Source organism: Tetrahymena thermophila (assembly GCF_000189635.1).
Source record: "Tetrahymena thermophila SB210 genomic scaffold scf_8254470, whole genome shotgun sequence".
Classification (NCBI taxonomy): domain Eukaryota; phylum Ciliophora; class Oligohymenophorea; order Hymenostomatida; family Tetrahymenidae; genus Tetrahymena; species Tetrahymena thermophila.
In genome coordinates, this window is record NW_002476246.1 from 427,082 (window position 1) to 443,365 (window position 16,284).

General features: G+C 23.1%; 2 protein-coding genes across 2 annotated transcripts; both read left to right on the forward strand. All coding sequences in view use genetic code 6, as the record gives it.

The window, feature by feature from the left end:
- Nucleotides 1–879: 879 nt before the first annotated feature.
- TTHERM_01178680 (hypothetical protein) lies at nt 880–6,712 on the forward strand (the record flags this gene model as incomplete). Its single annotated transcript, XM_971444.2, has 8 exons — nt 880–1,341; nt 1,434–1,452; nt 1,529–5,183; nt 5,236–5,374; nt 5,619–5,835; nt 5,986–6,183; nt 6,301–6,540; nt 6,642–6,712. The coding sequence occupies 8 exons, from the start codon at nt 880–882 to the stop codon at nt 6,710–6,712; spliced, it is 5,001 nt and encodes a 1,666-aa protein (XP_976537.2).
- A 2,107-nt stretch (nt 6,713–8,819) lies between these two features.
- TTHERM_01178670 (hypothetical protein) lies at nt 8,820–14,038 on the forward strand (the record flags this gene model as incomplete). The annotated part of the gene is made up of 6 exons (XM_971443.2): nt 8,820–8,967; nt 9,099–9,866; nt 10,001–10,486; nt 10,610–12,452; nt 12,504–12,642; nt 12,734–14,038. The coding sequence occupies exons 1-6, from the start codon at nt 8,904–8,906 to the stop codon at nt 14,036–14,038; spliced, it is 4,605 nt and encodes a 1,534-aa protein (XP_976536.2). The 5' UTR covers nt 8,820–8,903.
- Nucleotides 14,039–16,284: the final 2,246 nt, after the last annotated feature.

Genomic DNA, 16,284 nt, shown 5'->3' on the forward strand with positions numbered 1-16,284 from the left:
AACTAATCTAATAACCAATTTTATATAACTCAGATGTAATTAGTTATTTCTTGAATTTATGAATAAAAATTAAATAAAATAAACTTCTATTCTTTTTTTAGAAATTCTAATGGTTTTTAATAGATTAATACCATAAGAATGCTTTCAATAATTTCTATCAACTTGCTCTTTAACTTATAAATGTTACTTGCTTTTTCTCTGCTCCAAATTATATTGAATTACTCAAATCTGATTAGCTTAAAAAAAAATTTTTAAACTTTTTTGTCAGCTTTTGCTTCAGACATATTGCTCCTCAAATATAATATTTTTTAAGCATTAATTTGGGTTGGCATTGAGGTTGATCATAAGGCAAATAAAGAATAAGCTCTTAATAATTTATTTCAAAAAAAAAAATAATTTAATTTTTTATTTCAATTCTAATTATTTTTATTATCATAAAATTGAATACTTTTGGATAAATTTTTTCAAATTTTTATCTGTTTAAATAAATTAATTATAAATAAAGAAAAACAATTAAATTTTCTATTGTGATAGTTTTTTTTTTAATAAATAAGATGAATGATTGAATGAAATTTTTATTTTTTCCCTATTCAATTTTGAATGAAAAATAGAAATTATTATAAATTTTTAAATGTTTTTTAAATGCAATTTATCTAAGAATTCTTTCAAATTTTACAAAATGGTTGGAATTTCATAAACATTACAAGCCATAAAAAATGATGCTAGTGCGTTTTTGCAATTTTTTTATAAATAAAACTGCTCAAAAAGCTCAAGCTGAATGTGGAATAGATTTATATTCCTATTCTATTTTAATATATTTTAAATATATTTATTTTTTTCAATAGAAAATAATATTTATTTTAATAGGATAATATAGAAATGAATAAAATACTTGCGAAACATACACAACCAACTGTCTTAGATAAAATACATCTGAAACAACCTGGTAGTAATGTTTTAAAGTGCCAGATTAAGCAACTTTTAAATGCTTCTAAAATAAGGTAATCCTACTATATTAAAGAGGAAATTATAGTACAAGAGTATGTGGTTGTAATCATTTACCTAATTGTAATTAATGCAACATAAATACTTGCATTTAATGTAAACTAGGGTATTCTTTTAGTGGTTCAACATGTGTAGCATCTACATGTCCTGATGGTTAATAGCTTAACCCTATTACAAAAGCTTGTACTAGTATATTATGTTCTGATGCAAATTGCCTTAAATGCGATCAATTTGTTTGCTAATAATGTTTAAGTAGTTCATATTATGTGTCAGGAACAAATCCTTTTCAATGTAAATAATGCAGCGTTCAAAATTGCAAACAATGTAATCAAGATGGTAATTTTTAAAAGTTATTTTTTTACTAATTATAGAATTCATTAAATAATATTTTTATCAATAATAATATGTTTATTCAAAATAATTTTAAGATATTGGGAATTAATTAGAGTATAATACAAGTTTTTATTTAGATATTTTATATTTTAGATAAAATAATTTTTCTTAAATATTTATTTTTATTTAGGAACTTGTAAAATATGTAATTAAAACTACTTTATGGATAGTTCAGGAAACTGCCTAAAATGTGCTTAAAATTGTCTTTAATGCAATGATTCATAAATTTGTTAATAATGTGTCACAGGTTACGTTTTAAGTAATGACAAAACTACTTGCACTTGCTCTATCCCTTAATGCCTTTAATGTAGTCCTAATGATGGAACAATTTGTTCAATTTGCAATAGTGGAATATTTGATTCATCTTCAAAAACATGTATATGTACACTATCAAACTGTTAAACATGTCTTTCTTCAAGCAATACAAAATGTTTGGCTTGTAAAGGTGTGTTTATTTTAGACTAGAATTCATAATGTTAATGTCCTATAAAAAACTGCTAATAATGTGATTCTACTGGAAGCAAATGCTTAACTTGCGCCACTAACTATATTTTAAGCCCTGATTCTACTTTATGTTAATGTACAATGTAATACTGTTCTTCATGTACTAGTAATCTTTGTCTAATATGCACTTAAGGTTATACTTTAGTTGGAAACTAGTGCATTATGAAAGCCTAAAATTGTATCCAACCTGATCCAACAAATGGTATGAATTGCTTCTAATGTGCAGCAGGCTATCAAGTTATCTTAGATGATCAATATAATAATATATGCTAATGTAATGTTTCAAATTGTAAATAATGTTAAGCTTCTAATGGTAATTTATGTGATGAGTGCTATACTAATTATTAATTAAGCAATGATAAGACTTAATGCTAATGCTTTGTTTAAAATTGTCAAAGTTGCAATCCTAGCGATGGATTTGTTTGTGATAATTGTGTTGTAGGATATATTTCTTAGAATAATAAAAAGAATTGTTAATGCGGTGTAAGTAATTGCTAGATTTGCAATTAATCTAATGGAAATATATGTGATAAATGTACAAATAATTATATAAATAGTAGTGATTAAACTTAGTGCAGTTGTTAAGTTGCAAATTGCAGAAATTGCAATGTAGATGATGGGTCAATATGTGATACTTGCTTGACTGGATATTTACTTACTAATAATAGTAAATATTGTCAATGTTCAGTGGAAAATTGTTAGGTCTGTAATCCATCTGATGGATCATTATGTAATTAGTGCTCAAAAAATTATATAAAAAATTTAGATTCTAAATAATGTAACTGCTCTGTTTCAAATTGTTAGGTATGTAATTCAAAAGATGGTTATATTTGTGACACATGTGCGAATGGCTATTACCCTTCAAACAATAATACAATTTGTTCATGTAGCGTAAATAATTGTTTGGTTTGTAATGCTTTAAATGGTAAATTTTGTGATTAATGTTAACCTAACTTTTAACTAAGCGATGACAAGAAGACATGCATTTGTCAAGCTTAATATTGTTATTAATGTTCTCTTCTTGATGGTAATATTTGTGGTTTTTGTAATTTTGGATTCTATAATAATAATGGAAAGTGTTAATGTAGTGTAGATAATTGCCTTTAATGTAATCCAACTTATGGAAAATTATGTATTTAGTGTTAAACTAATTATCTTCTAAGTTCTGATTAACTTAAATGTTAATGTTAGGTAAGTAATTGTTAAATCTGCAATCAGAATGATGGATCTTTATGTGATAATTGTGTGGTAGGGTACGCTCCATAGAATGATAATAAAATTTGTTAATGCAGTGTGAGTAATTGCTAAAATTGTAACCCTTTAAATGGTAGTTTATGTGATGAATGTAAATATAATTATATTATGAGTAGTGACTTTACTTAGTGTAGTTGCTCTGTTGTTGGTTGTTAGAAATGTAATTATAGCGATGGCTCTATTTGTGATACCTGTATTTCAGGATATATTTCTTCGAATGATAATAAATCTTGTTAATGCTCAGTTGCAAACTGCTAGGTATGTGATCCAACAAATGGATTCATCTGTAAATAATGTTTATAAAATTATTCTTTAAGTAGTGATAAAACATAATGTAATTGTTCTGTTTCTAATTGTTAATAATGCTAATAAAATGATGGATCTATTTGCAATTCTTGTATAAAAGGGTATATCCTTTCAAATGACAATAAGGTTTGTTAATGCAGTGTAGCTAATTGCCTAGAGTGTAATCATTAAAATGGGTCAATTTGTAACAAATGCTAATAAAATTTTAATTTAAATGGTGATTCCACATAATGCTAATGTACAATCCCTAATTGTTAATAATGCAATCCAATTGATGGATCTATTTGCAATACATGTAGTAATGGATATACTTCATCAAAAGATAATAAAACTTGTAAATGTATTAGCTAAAATTGTCTATCTTGCGATCCTTAAAATGGTAATCTGTGCCTAAAGTGTTAACAGAATTATACATTGAATTTAAATTAATAATGTGTTTGCTAGGTTTCTAACTGCAAAAATTGTAATATTAATGATGGATAAATTTGTGATTCTTGTGATCAAGGATTTATTCCTATTAATAATAATAAGGCATGCTAGTGTGGAATTTAAAATTGCTTAAAATGTAATCCCTAAAATGGAAATGTATGTCAATAGTGTTAGGCTAATTATGCCTTAAGTTCTAATTCAACATAATGTATTTGCTCAGTTCTTAATTGTCTTAGCTGCAATGTTAATGATGGTTCTATTTGTGATATTTGTTTAGCAGGTTTTGCTCCTCAAAATAATAATAAGGTATGTTAACCTCAAATTAAAAATTGTTTAGCAACAGATCCTTAAAATAATACAAAATGCATTAAATGTCAGCTAAATTATATTTTGAGTGAAGATTAGACTTAATGCAATTGTTCTGTTTTAAACTGCTAAAATTGCAATTCTGGTAATGGTTCAATTTGTGATTCTTGCTAATATGGTTATATTTCTTTAAATAATAACTCGATTTGCGCTTGCCCTAAAGATTCAACTACATGTATTAATTAGTGCAAAGTTTAAAAGTGTAAATAGTGTTAGGTAAATAAATTAGATAAATGTGAAACTTGTGAAGAAAATTACTACATAGATAATAATTTAAAGTGTACATTATCTGTGAAAAACGACTTTGTTGTAGATTAAAAAGTTGTAGAAAATATTGGTTATAATATAACAATTAAATTTTAAAATGATATTATAACTACTACTGAAAATGTGAATGGATTAATAAGCATTTAAATAGTTGATTACAACAATCCTTTTAAAGTTGAAATAGTAGATATCTAAAAAAAGTAAATAAAGCTTTAAATTTCTATGGAAGGTAATTGTAAAAATAAAAATTTAATTGTTAAAATGAATGACCCATAATTTGTCTAAGTCAATAATTTGCAGGAACTATAAAAATAAGTTTAATTGGGTGATTATGTGGTTTTAACATAAAGCCAAATTTAATAAGCTTAAGTAATAAATCAAGTAGCTTCTAAAACTTCATCAACTCTCCTTATTATGATGATCTTAATGATTGTAATTGGAAATACTTATGTTTTATTTAGCACAATAGACTTAACAACCTTTATTTACTTCATGCTCTTTGTCGATGTTAGGTATCCTGAAAATGTTATGTCATTTTGCTCTATATTTTAAAACTTTTAATTTGCATTTGTCCCTAACACCATACAAATTTATTTAATGGATGCTAACTATACATAACCTTTCACTCCCTAAAAATTCATTGATAATGGATATGATGCGTAATTTAATAAATAGTTTCTGGTTTTTTAATTATTTTTTTTTTCATATTAGGTATTTTTTTAATGGAGCAGGTCAATCTATTACAATAATAATTGGAATTACTACAATTTATTTAGCAATTAAGACACTTTCACTTATCCCTATTCCATAAATTAGATTATATATTTTGAGTAAAATCAAAAGTGGTTGGGTAAATTTAAAATTTATTTTTATAAAATTTTAGCAATTTTAAAAATAAAAATTAGGAATTTAATGGATTTTTTGACCTAATAGGATGTGTTTACGTTTATGTATTAGTGTCTACCTTACTCTAGTTTTATTGCTTTACATTTGATGAATCCTTAGCATTTATTAATTATACTTTATTTTCTTTGTTTTTTATATTTGTAATAATTTATCCTATCATGATTACTGTTTTTATAGTAAAATGTAAGAATTTGAAAGATCCTTAAATACAACTTTAATTTAGCTCAATAATAGGGGGTTTTATTTTACCTGAAAATAAGGCTGTTGAAGAAAATATTAAAAATAATATAAATAATAACTATATCACTACAAACAAAGATTAGAAGAATGAGATTTAAAGTTAAAATGGAGAGAAATATAATAAATAAATACTCAGTAGACAGTAGCAGCTTTAGTTAAAATGGAGTAAATTTACAAACGTAATACTTTACTTAAGAAAAATCATTTTTATAATGGTCTTGCTATATTTATATGGCTTAGTATATTTTTAGGTTATTTTAATATGTTTAATGAATGTATTCCTCAGCTTTTATTATTTTTACACGAAACCATAAGAAGACAAGAACACTAATATTAAAAATGGCATAAGTGAAATTCTGTTAATTGTCATGTATGCATCTATAAGTCTATTAGTAGAGGATGATGAGAATTAGGATGAGTAACATAGGTTTAACATTGGCTGGGTAATTATAGCATCAGCTTCTACTATTTTAGTTATTCATATTTTCAGTGTAATTATTGATCTACTGAAAGGTATAACTAATTTAATTAAGGATTTTATTTCTACATTATTTAAATCAAAATAAGAGCTCGAAAAAATTAAATAAGAAAAACTAGGAGAGATTAATTAATTAAATTATAAAACTTTAGGTTTTGTTTCTCAAATATCCTTATAAAAAAACAGAGGTATAAAAAAAAAACTAAGCACAATTATAATACCTTAAGTAGAACAAACTTCGAATCTCTCATTATCACCATTAAAAAGATAGATAATTTTAAAGAATTAGTCTATAATATCTCCTTAGATAAAAAGAAATAATTCTAATAAATAATAAGAGAGTTAAAAAAATATCAACAATAATTTAGATTTATAAGAATTAACCTTAAATGGTAAGGATTAGAATTAAAACTAGTTTTAATAGATTTAATAAATAAATCTATTTTAGAAAAAATAATATTTATAAAATAGTGAATCATATAACTAATTATAGAGTCAATATCAAGCTCTAAGTAATAGATTTTTAAATTAAAATATTTAATCTCTAAATGTTTCTAATAATGATCTGTTATCCCATAAAGATGCTTCTATTCAGTTAATATGATAAAATAAATAAAATATGTTTTTATATTATTAAACTCTTGTAAAACAATTTTTTATTTTAAAAAATAAAAATGTATTTTAGAATTTTTTTTTTATACAAATTACATATTTATTTATTATACTTTATATATTAATTTTTACTCTAAATGATTACTCCTAGAAAGTGTGTAAATTATTTTTAATCCTTAATTTGAAAAAACATAAAAAATAATATATCTAAAATAATTGATTACTCAGAATTACAAAATAGAAAGCTCAAAAAAACTAGATCCAATTATTTTTTGTGTTAAAAAAATATTAATTTGTTTGTTTTAAGATAAAAAATTCAAAAATTAAGATATTTGTTTGAATATAATAATAATAATTTAACCAATTAGTCATTTTTATTTTTTATTTAAATTTATTTGTATAAGGTATTTTAGTCTAAGTTAATCATTTTGAGATATTTTTTAATTATAAGGATTTGATGTATATTTCAAATATCAAAAAATTAATACTGTTGTGGTATTTATTTAGATTAAAGTCATATTAAATTAATTGAAACAAATTGTAAATTTATAAATTTTAAGCTTTAGATCATATTCAATATTTAGTGTAATCTATTTTAAGATAAAAAAATATATAATTCTATCTATAACGCCTTTTTATTTTTAGTCATAACTTCTTAATGTAAAAAATATTCAAATCTGATAAAGCATAATAAATGATAGAAAGCAAATGCAATTTTTTATTTTTATATCATAAAATTTTTAAGAAAAATATTTTTTTTTATCTAATCTTATTTATTTTAGAAATAAATTTAATCATACTATCTTCAATAAAAAAAAAGCTAAATAAAAGTTCGCAATAATATAGATCATTATTTTATTTTTCTAGAAATAAGTAATAACTAGTTAGAAACTAGTAAAAATATGGTAAACTTAATAAGACTATAAATAAATTAATATAAAATGAAAAATGGTTAATTTAATATTGATTTCAAATACCTATTTCTAAAATAATTTATTAAGGCTGATTTAAAATATATGTCTAATAAAGATATTTATAATATCATACATTTATAAATAATAGAATGGTCATAGAGAATTTTGTTAATTAAATATTAAAAATTGGTTGTAAATAAAATAAATATTTGATGTCAAAAATATCTATTCGTGATTTTTAATAAAATTTGATTTTCTATTTTACAAAGATATTTCCAAAATCTAAAGGATAAATTATAAAAGAATTTTTTTAGTCTTTGATACTTTTATTAATAATATAAAATTCTTATATTAGAAATCATTGAAATAATTATTTAAAATATGGCCTTAATTTTAAGTATTAATTGCCACATATTTCTTATTTTAATTGAAATAATAATAATTCAATTAATTAAAATATAAAAAATATTTCTGTTAAGTTAGTTTGTATTTTAAAATAAATTTTATTGGATATTTTTTCTATTAAATATAAAAAATATTTTCAAATGAATTTGCTCTTCTCAATAAATACTTAACTTATCTCTTACTCACCTAATACAGTAAAAATGAATTATATATTATTTAATACCTAATCAGGTGTACATAAGATATAAAATATATTTTTTAATACATTTATTTATTAATTTTGAATTAAAACAAGAGCAAGTAAGTGCATATTTTAAAGAATATGTCTAAAGAGCAAAATCAGTACTTTTGGTTACTTAAATTGATTATTAGAGATGTATTTTAAAATATCCTTGTAAAATATCCCTTTTAAATCAATACTTTATATTTACTTGAATTAATGTGGTTATGGATAAAGATTTTTATTTTGAGGTATATTTTGAATTATTACTTGAGTAAGCACCACTAATCAAAGTTGATTACTATTTCTTATTTAGTATCCATGTAAAAATAAATTAACCAGATCCAAATAACAAGAAATTGAGCTTATCTTTTTAAAAATTCAATGGTGTTAGATTTAGTTCGATTCTATTCCATATATATGTTTTTATTTGATATTCAAAAAGCTGATTATTTTCCTTCTTTGTGTATCTAAAAATCATATATACTTGTTTTGTTTATTATTTTAATCAAAAGTAACAAAATTCTGTCAAAAACACAAATTCAGATTAATTCAAAAAGTAACAAAGAGGAGAAATATCTCTACAAAATATTTTAGAGAAAATATGATCAAAATATTTTTCTTTTTACTGTTATCATTCCTAGCAATAAATAATTTTATTGTGAAAGGTATACCAATTATTTAATTCTTAATTAAATTGTAATTCTACTTTATTTGTTAACAAAAAATCATGGATAATTAAATATGAAAAAGAACTTTTAAATTTGAAGTGATTAAATAAATTTTATATAATTAATAGGGTTAGAAGTAGTCTACTATTAAGATTTTACTTCTGATCTTTCCTGCTCTAATCTATTTAGCTAGTATTGGTCTATAGTATCTGATTCTTATTCCGGAGGAGGTTGCTAATATTAATGTGAAAGATCAGATAATGGAAACTCAGCTGATATATTATCACCAGATATGTCTAGTTATCCTAATGGAATATAAATGATAAAATCTATTACCAAACCCTATTCATTTTTTGGTGTTGATTTAGTTTATTTAATGAAAGATGATCCCTTAAATATGAGTATATTTGATGGAAATACTTCTTTATTCAGTTAAAATTACAGCGGGGCTAGTACAGGTACTAACGTAGAATATAATTATAGCCTATAATGTTCTATTTGGTCTGGATATATGTAAGTAAGTAAGGAAATAGTTTAACTGAATTAATCTCTCACATCAAATACTATTAAAGTGTAGTTTGTATAACATGTAACTAATGATTTTTCTTGGTATGGTGTTTTGAAGTTAAGAGCATGGGCTAACTGTGTAGAGAATTGCGATGTTTGCTAAGACAATACTAATTGCAGCAGTTGTCTTTAAGGGTTTGATAGGTATACACTACAATCAGGATAAAAAGTATGTGAATAAACTTACAATTGCAACATAAACAACTGTTTTTCATGTATCAAAAGCTCTCCTTCTTCTCTAACAGCTACTTGTGTTAAATGCCTACCAGGTTATTCCTTAGATGCTAACAATAATTGTATTGCAAATTCTGGAGGGGCTTGTCCTGCAAGTATATTTAAATAAAAATTTAATAGTTTTATTTTTCAATATAAAAAATATATCTGTCTTTAAATTTATCTAATTTAAACAACATTAAGAGAAAATATTTTATTAATAATAAATTTATTTTTATTACTAAATAAGACTAGTATTAATCAACGGTTTCAGGTTGCTAAACCTACAGTACTTAATGTTACATGTAAAAGCAAAATACTTACTATACTTGGTAAACTTGCCCAGGATAAGTTAATTTATCTAAATACAAATGCTTACATTCTTAGTCTATTCTTATCTATGAACATAAAAATTATTCACTATATACATGTGGTTGTCCTGTCAATAATTGCATTTAATGTCCAAATCCAAGCTAATGCTCTTAGTGTTAATTAGGATATACTTATGATCCTGTCTCTAAAATTTGTAATTTTGTGACATGCCCTGTATTGTATTCGCGTGATCCTTAAACAGGACTATGCATTAAAAATTGTAGCGGAAATGATTGTTAGTAATGTGATTAAAATCAATAATGTACTTTATGTAACCCTTCAGATAATTATTATATAGTATAGGCAAATCCGGTCAACTGCGCTTTGTGTACAATTTAAAATTGTGCAAAATGCTCAGGAGAGGGTATTTAGTTAATTTCATTTATTTGCTAAACACAATAAAAATAAAATTTTTTAGAACTTTAAAAATAATTTTTTTTAATTTCAATTTAATATTTAAAAATATTTATTTAAATTTTAAATTTAGGGCTTTGTTAGCAATGCTAAGCAAATTTTTCGTTAAGTTCAGACAGAACTGCTTGTATTCCTTGTAATGTCAACAATTGTAGTTAATGTGTAATTGGTTAATCTAGTTTATGTTAGACATGCATAACTGGTTATATTTAAAGCTCTGATTAAACTACTTGTTCATGTTCTGTGTAGAATTGTTAAGCATGCAATTCTTAAGATGGTACAATTTGTGATTTTTGTGTAAATGGTTATTTAATTAGTTTAGATAAAAAGCAGTGTTAATGCGCTGTTCCAAATTGTTTTTAGTGCAATCTTTTAAATGGCACTAAATGCTAAACATGTATTGGCGGATATAATCTGAACCCTTTAAATAGCAAATGTTTATGTAATGTTTCTAATTGCTAAACTTGCAATTCTTCAAACGGTAATTTATGTGATAACTGCATAACAAACTATGCACCAGTAAATATATAATCTCCAACATGTACTTGCTAAGTTTACGGATGCTAAACATGCTATCCTCTTGATGGGCTTATATGTTAAATTTGTTATTCGAATTTCATTATCTCATAAAACGGATCTTGTTTGTGTAATGTTTAGAATTGCAGCCAATGCAGTGCGACAGATGGAAATATATGTAATACATGTGTGAATAATTACTTATTAAATTCATCTAAAACATCATGTGATTGCTAAGTAAACAGCTGTAATTAATGCGATCCAAACAATGGAAAAATATGTATTTCTCCTAAGCCAGGTTATACCTATGATCCTATAAGCTAAACAAATAAATGTAATTTTGCCAACTGTCAAAAATGTGACCCAAACGATGGAAGCATTTGCTTGTAATGTTAAAACGGATATAACTTTAGTTCGAATTAATGTTAGTGTAATGTTTAATTTTGCTAAAAATGTGATCCTTTAAATGGGAATATCTGTCAATAATGCATTACTGAATATCACTTAAATCCAACTGGTTAAACTGTTTAATGCTAGCTCAATTGCAGCTTAGATAACTGCAAAGAATGCTAAGATCCTCCAAATAATAAAACTTAGTGTAAAAGCTGTAATTCTGGATATGTATTAGATCCATCTACAAGTTAATGTGCTTTAACTTAATGCAAAGTTCCTCAGTGTAGTCAATGTTAGCAATATAAACCAAATCTATGCTAAATATGTAATGATAAATATAATTTAGATTCTGATTCTTAATGTATTTTATCAATATAGAATGATTTCTCTGTTTAGTAAACTGTCATTTAAAATGTTGGTTATAATGTCACTTTAATTTTTAAAAATTAAATAGTAGCTGATTATTAAAACTTTGACAGTTAATTAAAAATCTAAATATAAGATTATGTTAACCCTTTTTAAGTTACCATCCTTTAGGTTTAAGAATAATCAATCAAAATTTAACTAAAATTATAAGACAATTGTAAAAATAAGAACTTGGTTGTTTAGATGAAAGATCCTAGCTTTGTTTAGATTAATAACTTAGTAGATCCACAAAAAGAAGTAAAACTTAATGAATATGTAATTCTTTCAGAATCTTAAATTTAATAGTCATAATAAACTAAATAAGTTGCTTCTGGAACTTCTTCTTCCTTACTTATAATGGTGATACTTATGATAGTGATAGGAAATACCTATGTTCTTTTTAGCACAATAGATTTAACAACTTTTATTTATTTTATGCTCTTTATCGATGTTAGATATCCTGATAATGTTATGTCATTTTGCTCTATATTTTAAAATTTCCAGTTTGCATTTATTCCTAACTCAATATAAGTTTATTTTATGGATCCAAATTACACTCAACCATACACTCCCAAGAAATTCATTGATAATGGATATGATGCGTAAAATATAATTTCTAATATAAATTTATTCAAATTTTTTAAATTAAATAGATATTTTTTTAACGGAGCAGGATAATCTCTTACAACTATGGCTGGTATCATGGCGATATATGGAATTGTCAAAATTCTATCTTATATTCCAGTTACTTCTATTAGAGTATATATAAGAAGTAAAATCAAAAGTGGATGGGTATATTTTTATCAATTATATTATGTTATTTAAAAAAAATTATGAAATTTTACTAAGTTAGCTTTGACTCATTATTTATTTTAAAAAATAGGAATTTTGTGGCTTTTTTGATATGGTTGGATGTGTGTATGTTTATTTATTAATATCTTCTCTATTATAGTTTTACAGCTTTTAATTTGATGAATCACTTGCTTTTATTAACTACACATTCTTTTCTTTAACCTTTGTATTCACTATAATCTATCCAATAATGATAACAATTTTCATAAAAAATTGTAAAAACTTAAATGACCCTTAAATTCAAATGTAATTTGGTTCAATTATAGGAGGTTTAGTGATACCTTAAAATGATTAAAATTCTGAGGAATAGAACAAAAAACAAGAAAACAACTTGAACCAATCTAATCTAAAGATGTTAAATGAAAGCAAATCTTTATAAAAAATTGAGCATGAAAAACTAACCAGATAAAAATAGTTACAGTATAAGTGGAGTAGATATACCAATGTAATTCTTTATGCTAGAAAAATTATTTATATGATGGTTTTATTGTATTTTTATGGATAAGTATATTTATAAATGATTATTATTAATTCTATGAATGTTTTCCTATCAATCTTTTATTTGTACCTTAAGCCATAAGAAGAAAAATCTGCTAATTTAAAAAATGGAATAAGTGAGGTGTTACTAGTAATAATGTAGGTTACAATTTGCTTCTTAGTTAAAGATGATGAAAGCTAAAGAGAGGAAGATAGATTTAACATAGGATGGATTATAGTTGGTAGTGCATCTTTAATTCTAACTATACATATTTTTAGTGTTATTGTAGATCTATTAAAAGGTATTTATAATCTTGTTAAAGATTTTATTTGCACACTAATAAAATCAAAAGCAGAAATTGAAAAGTTAAAGTAAGAAAAACTTGCTGAGGAATAGAAAAAATAAAATAAATTTTTAAGACTTGCTTCTTAAATTTCGATTGATAAATTAAGAAGTATGAAGAAAAAATTAAGCTTAGTTCCTTAGTCATAATTAGATATATCTATGGTATCAATATAAAGAAATTAAATCAAACAAAAATCAATAATAGTTTAACCTAGAAATTATGAAAGCAACCATATCATAGAACTACAAAAGCAATCATAAAATTGTGACTAGTCAAATAAACTTTGCCTTAAAGACGAAGATGACTAAATTAAAAAAAATGAATAGAAAAACATTTCTTTTGAATTAAAAAACTATCAAGACCAATAAAAAATGAATTTATAAAATTCATTTATCCACAATAATATAAATAATTAAACTACTCATAGAATACTATTTTCAGCACCGCAATCTATTAATATATCTAATAATGATTTACTAGCTGCTAAAAATCCATCATAAGTTTTTTTATGAAGGTAATTTATCATATTTTAAAAAAATATTGTATTTTCTAAAAAATATTTTAAAAAAAAAAATTATTTTTTAAAGAAATTTAATTAAATTCAACATATATTTATGGATTTAAAATTATATATTTATTTATCTGGCAAATTATTAAATTCATTAAGCTAAAGATAATCATAAGGTTATATTCTATGTTAATTTACTCTCCAAAAATATAATACTTAAAAAATAAAATCTATATAAAAACTAAATATATTTTTTAACTTATTTTAATTTTCATCATTTTTCTATTATCATAATTATATATATAAGAAGATTAAACTTTTTGATTTATAAATTTTAATTTAGAGTTTCATGTTTTACATATGATTGTTCTAATTTTAAATTTAATAATCTATTAGTTTAAAATATAAATTAAATAAATTAGAAAAAAAAAATTATTTTAATTTAAAAAGAAAAAAATAATCAAAATAAAAATCATAAATCAAGTAAAAAGCTATTAATAGCATAAATATGAATAATTTTGATGTCTTGATCTTCATTTAAAATAAAAATCATAAAAAAAGCAAAAAGTCATAAAAATTTACTATCCTTTTAGTATATATTTTTTATTTCAATAAACCAAATTTATTTTTTAAGGAATTTGACATTTTAAAACATAAACAAAAATCTGTAAAAATATATTTAGCTACCAGAAACATACTATTTTATTTAAATAATATATTAAATATAAAGATTTACATTTTAAATGACTAAAAAACAGTGATCATTAGCAATTAATCATGGAAAGAAAGAATCGCTTTTGAATGAATAAAAAAAATAATCTTGCAGATGAAATGTCGGCGATATGATTAAGTAGAACTAAATTTTTTGGAATACAAATTTCAAATTAAATTAATAATTAATTAAAAAGTAAGAGTGAAAAAATTGCACATATGAAGAGTAACTTTATATAAAGGGATAATATATTATAAATATTTGAAGATAATTTTTAGGGATCCACTGTATTCGGAAAAAAGATCATGGTTCAGCAAACAGAATTTTTCTGAATGTTTGGTGTTAGGCATCTTAAAAATTTGAAATATTCTGCTTTTGTGGATTATTTAGTGGTATATTTATTTTTTTCAAAATATTATTAATAAATTATGAGATATTAAATTATCATTTATTTTATTTTTCTTCCAATTAAACTTAAGATTTGTGTCATAATACAGATTATTCAGATTTCTTCAATTATCCAATTTAATTAAAGTTATGAGTAAAGAAAGATTGATTAAAATAATATCTCAAATTTTGTATTTTATCCTATTAAATTGAAGATAATTGAATTGATTTCTAAGTTATAAAGGAGGATTTTATTTAAGTAAAAATTATATTCAACTATAAAACAAAATAGAATAATCTAAAAATGAGAACATTAATATTTTAATTTTTTACTGTGCCAGCAACAAAGGCAAAAATATTTATATGTAATAGATGTAATAATGAGTATTCAATGGGAAGTATAAGCCCAAAAGATCAATGCACTAAAAACATGAAATCACATATAGAAGCTAAGCAGGAGAATTTAAATAAAGAATATAAAGAAAAAAAGGCTTTATAAAAATTAAAGAAAATGTAAAGTAACTTGGATAATTTTATGATAAAAAAGTGGGATATAATAGATAATAAGAACACGAACCCAGAAGTATAGTAAACCATTTTATTAAATTTACACTTATTTTATCATATCCCTCTAGACCTAATTGATTTGCAGATAAGATTCGTTCAAATCAAGCGTGATAGGCAATTATATTAAAAAATAAATGAAATAGCCTGTAAAAAATTAGCTTAGAAAAAAAATTTAAGAAAGATATCTTTATATGCAGCAAGTTTCCATTTTGGTAAAGTAAGGATATCTAGATTTCGAAATAAAGGTTAAGATAGAAATTTATCAAAATGTCTTTTTATGTATTAAGAGAGCATTAAAATGCTAATAAGCTTGCTGTTAATTATTCGAGTTTTACTATAAAAGTCTTAAATATAGAGGAATAAGAGTATAATATATAATAACTAAAATATTTATTCACATTTAATTTTGATTTTAGCTTCTAATAGCATTTCAATAACATTATTTCCTATTTTATAAACAATTTAAGATAAAAATATTCAATAGAATAAATAATGCTATCCAAAAATATTTTTCATTTTTTTTTCCTATTTCCATTACATAATAAAATCGAAAAAAAAGATTTTATAAGAATGCTTATTTATTT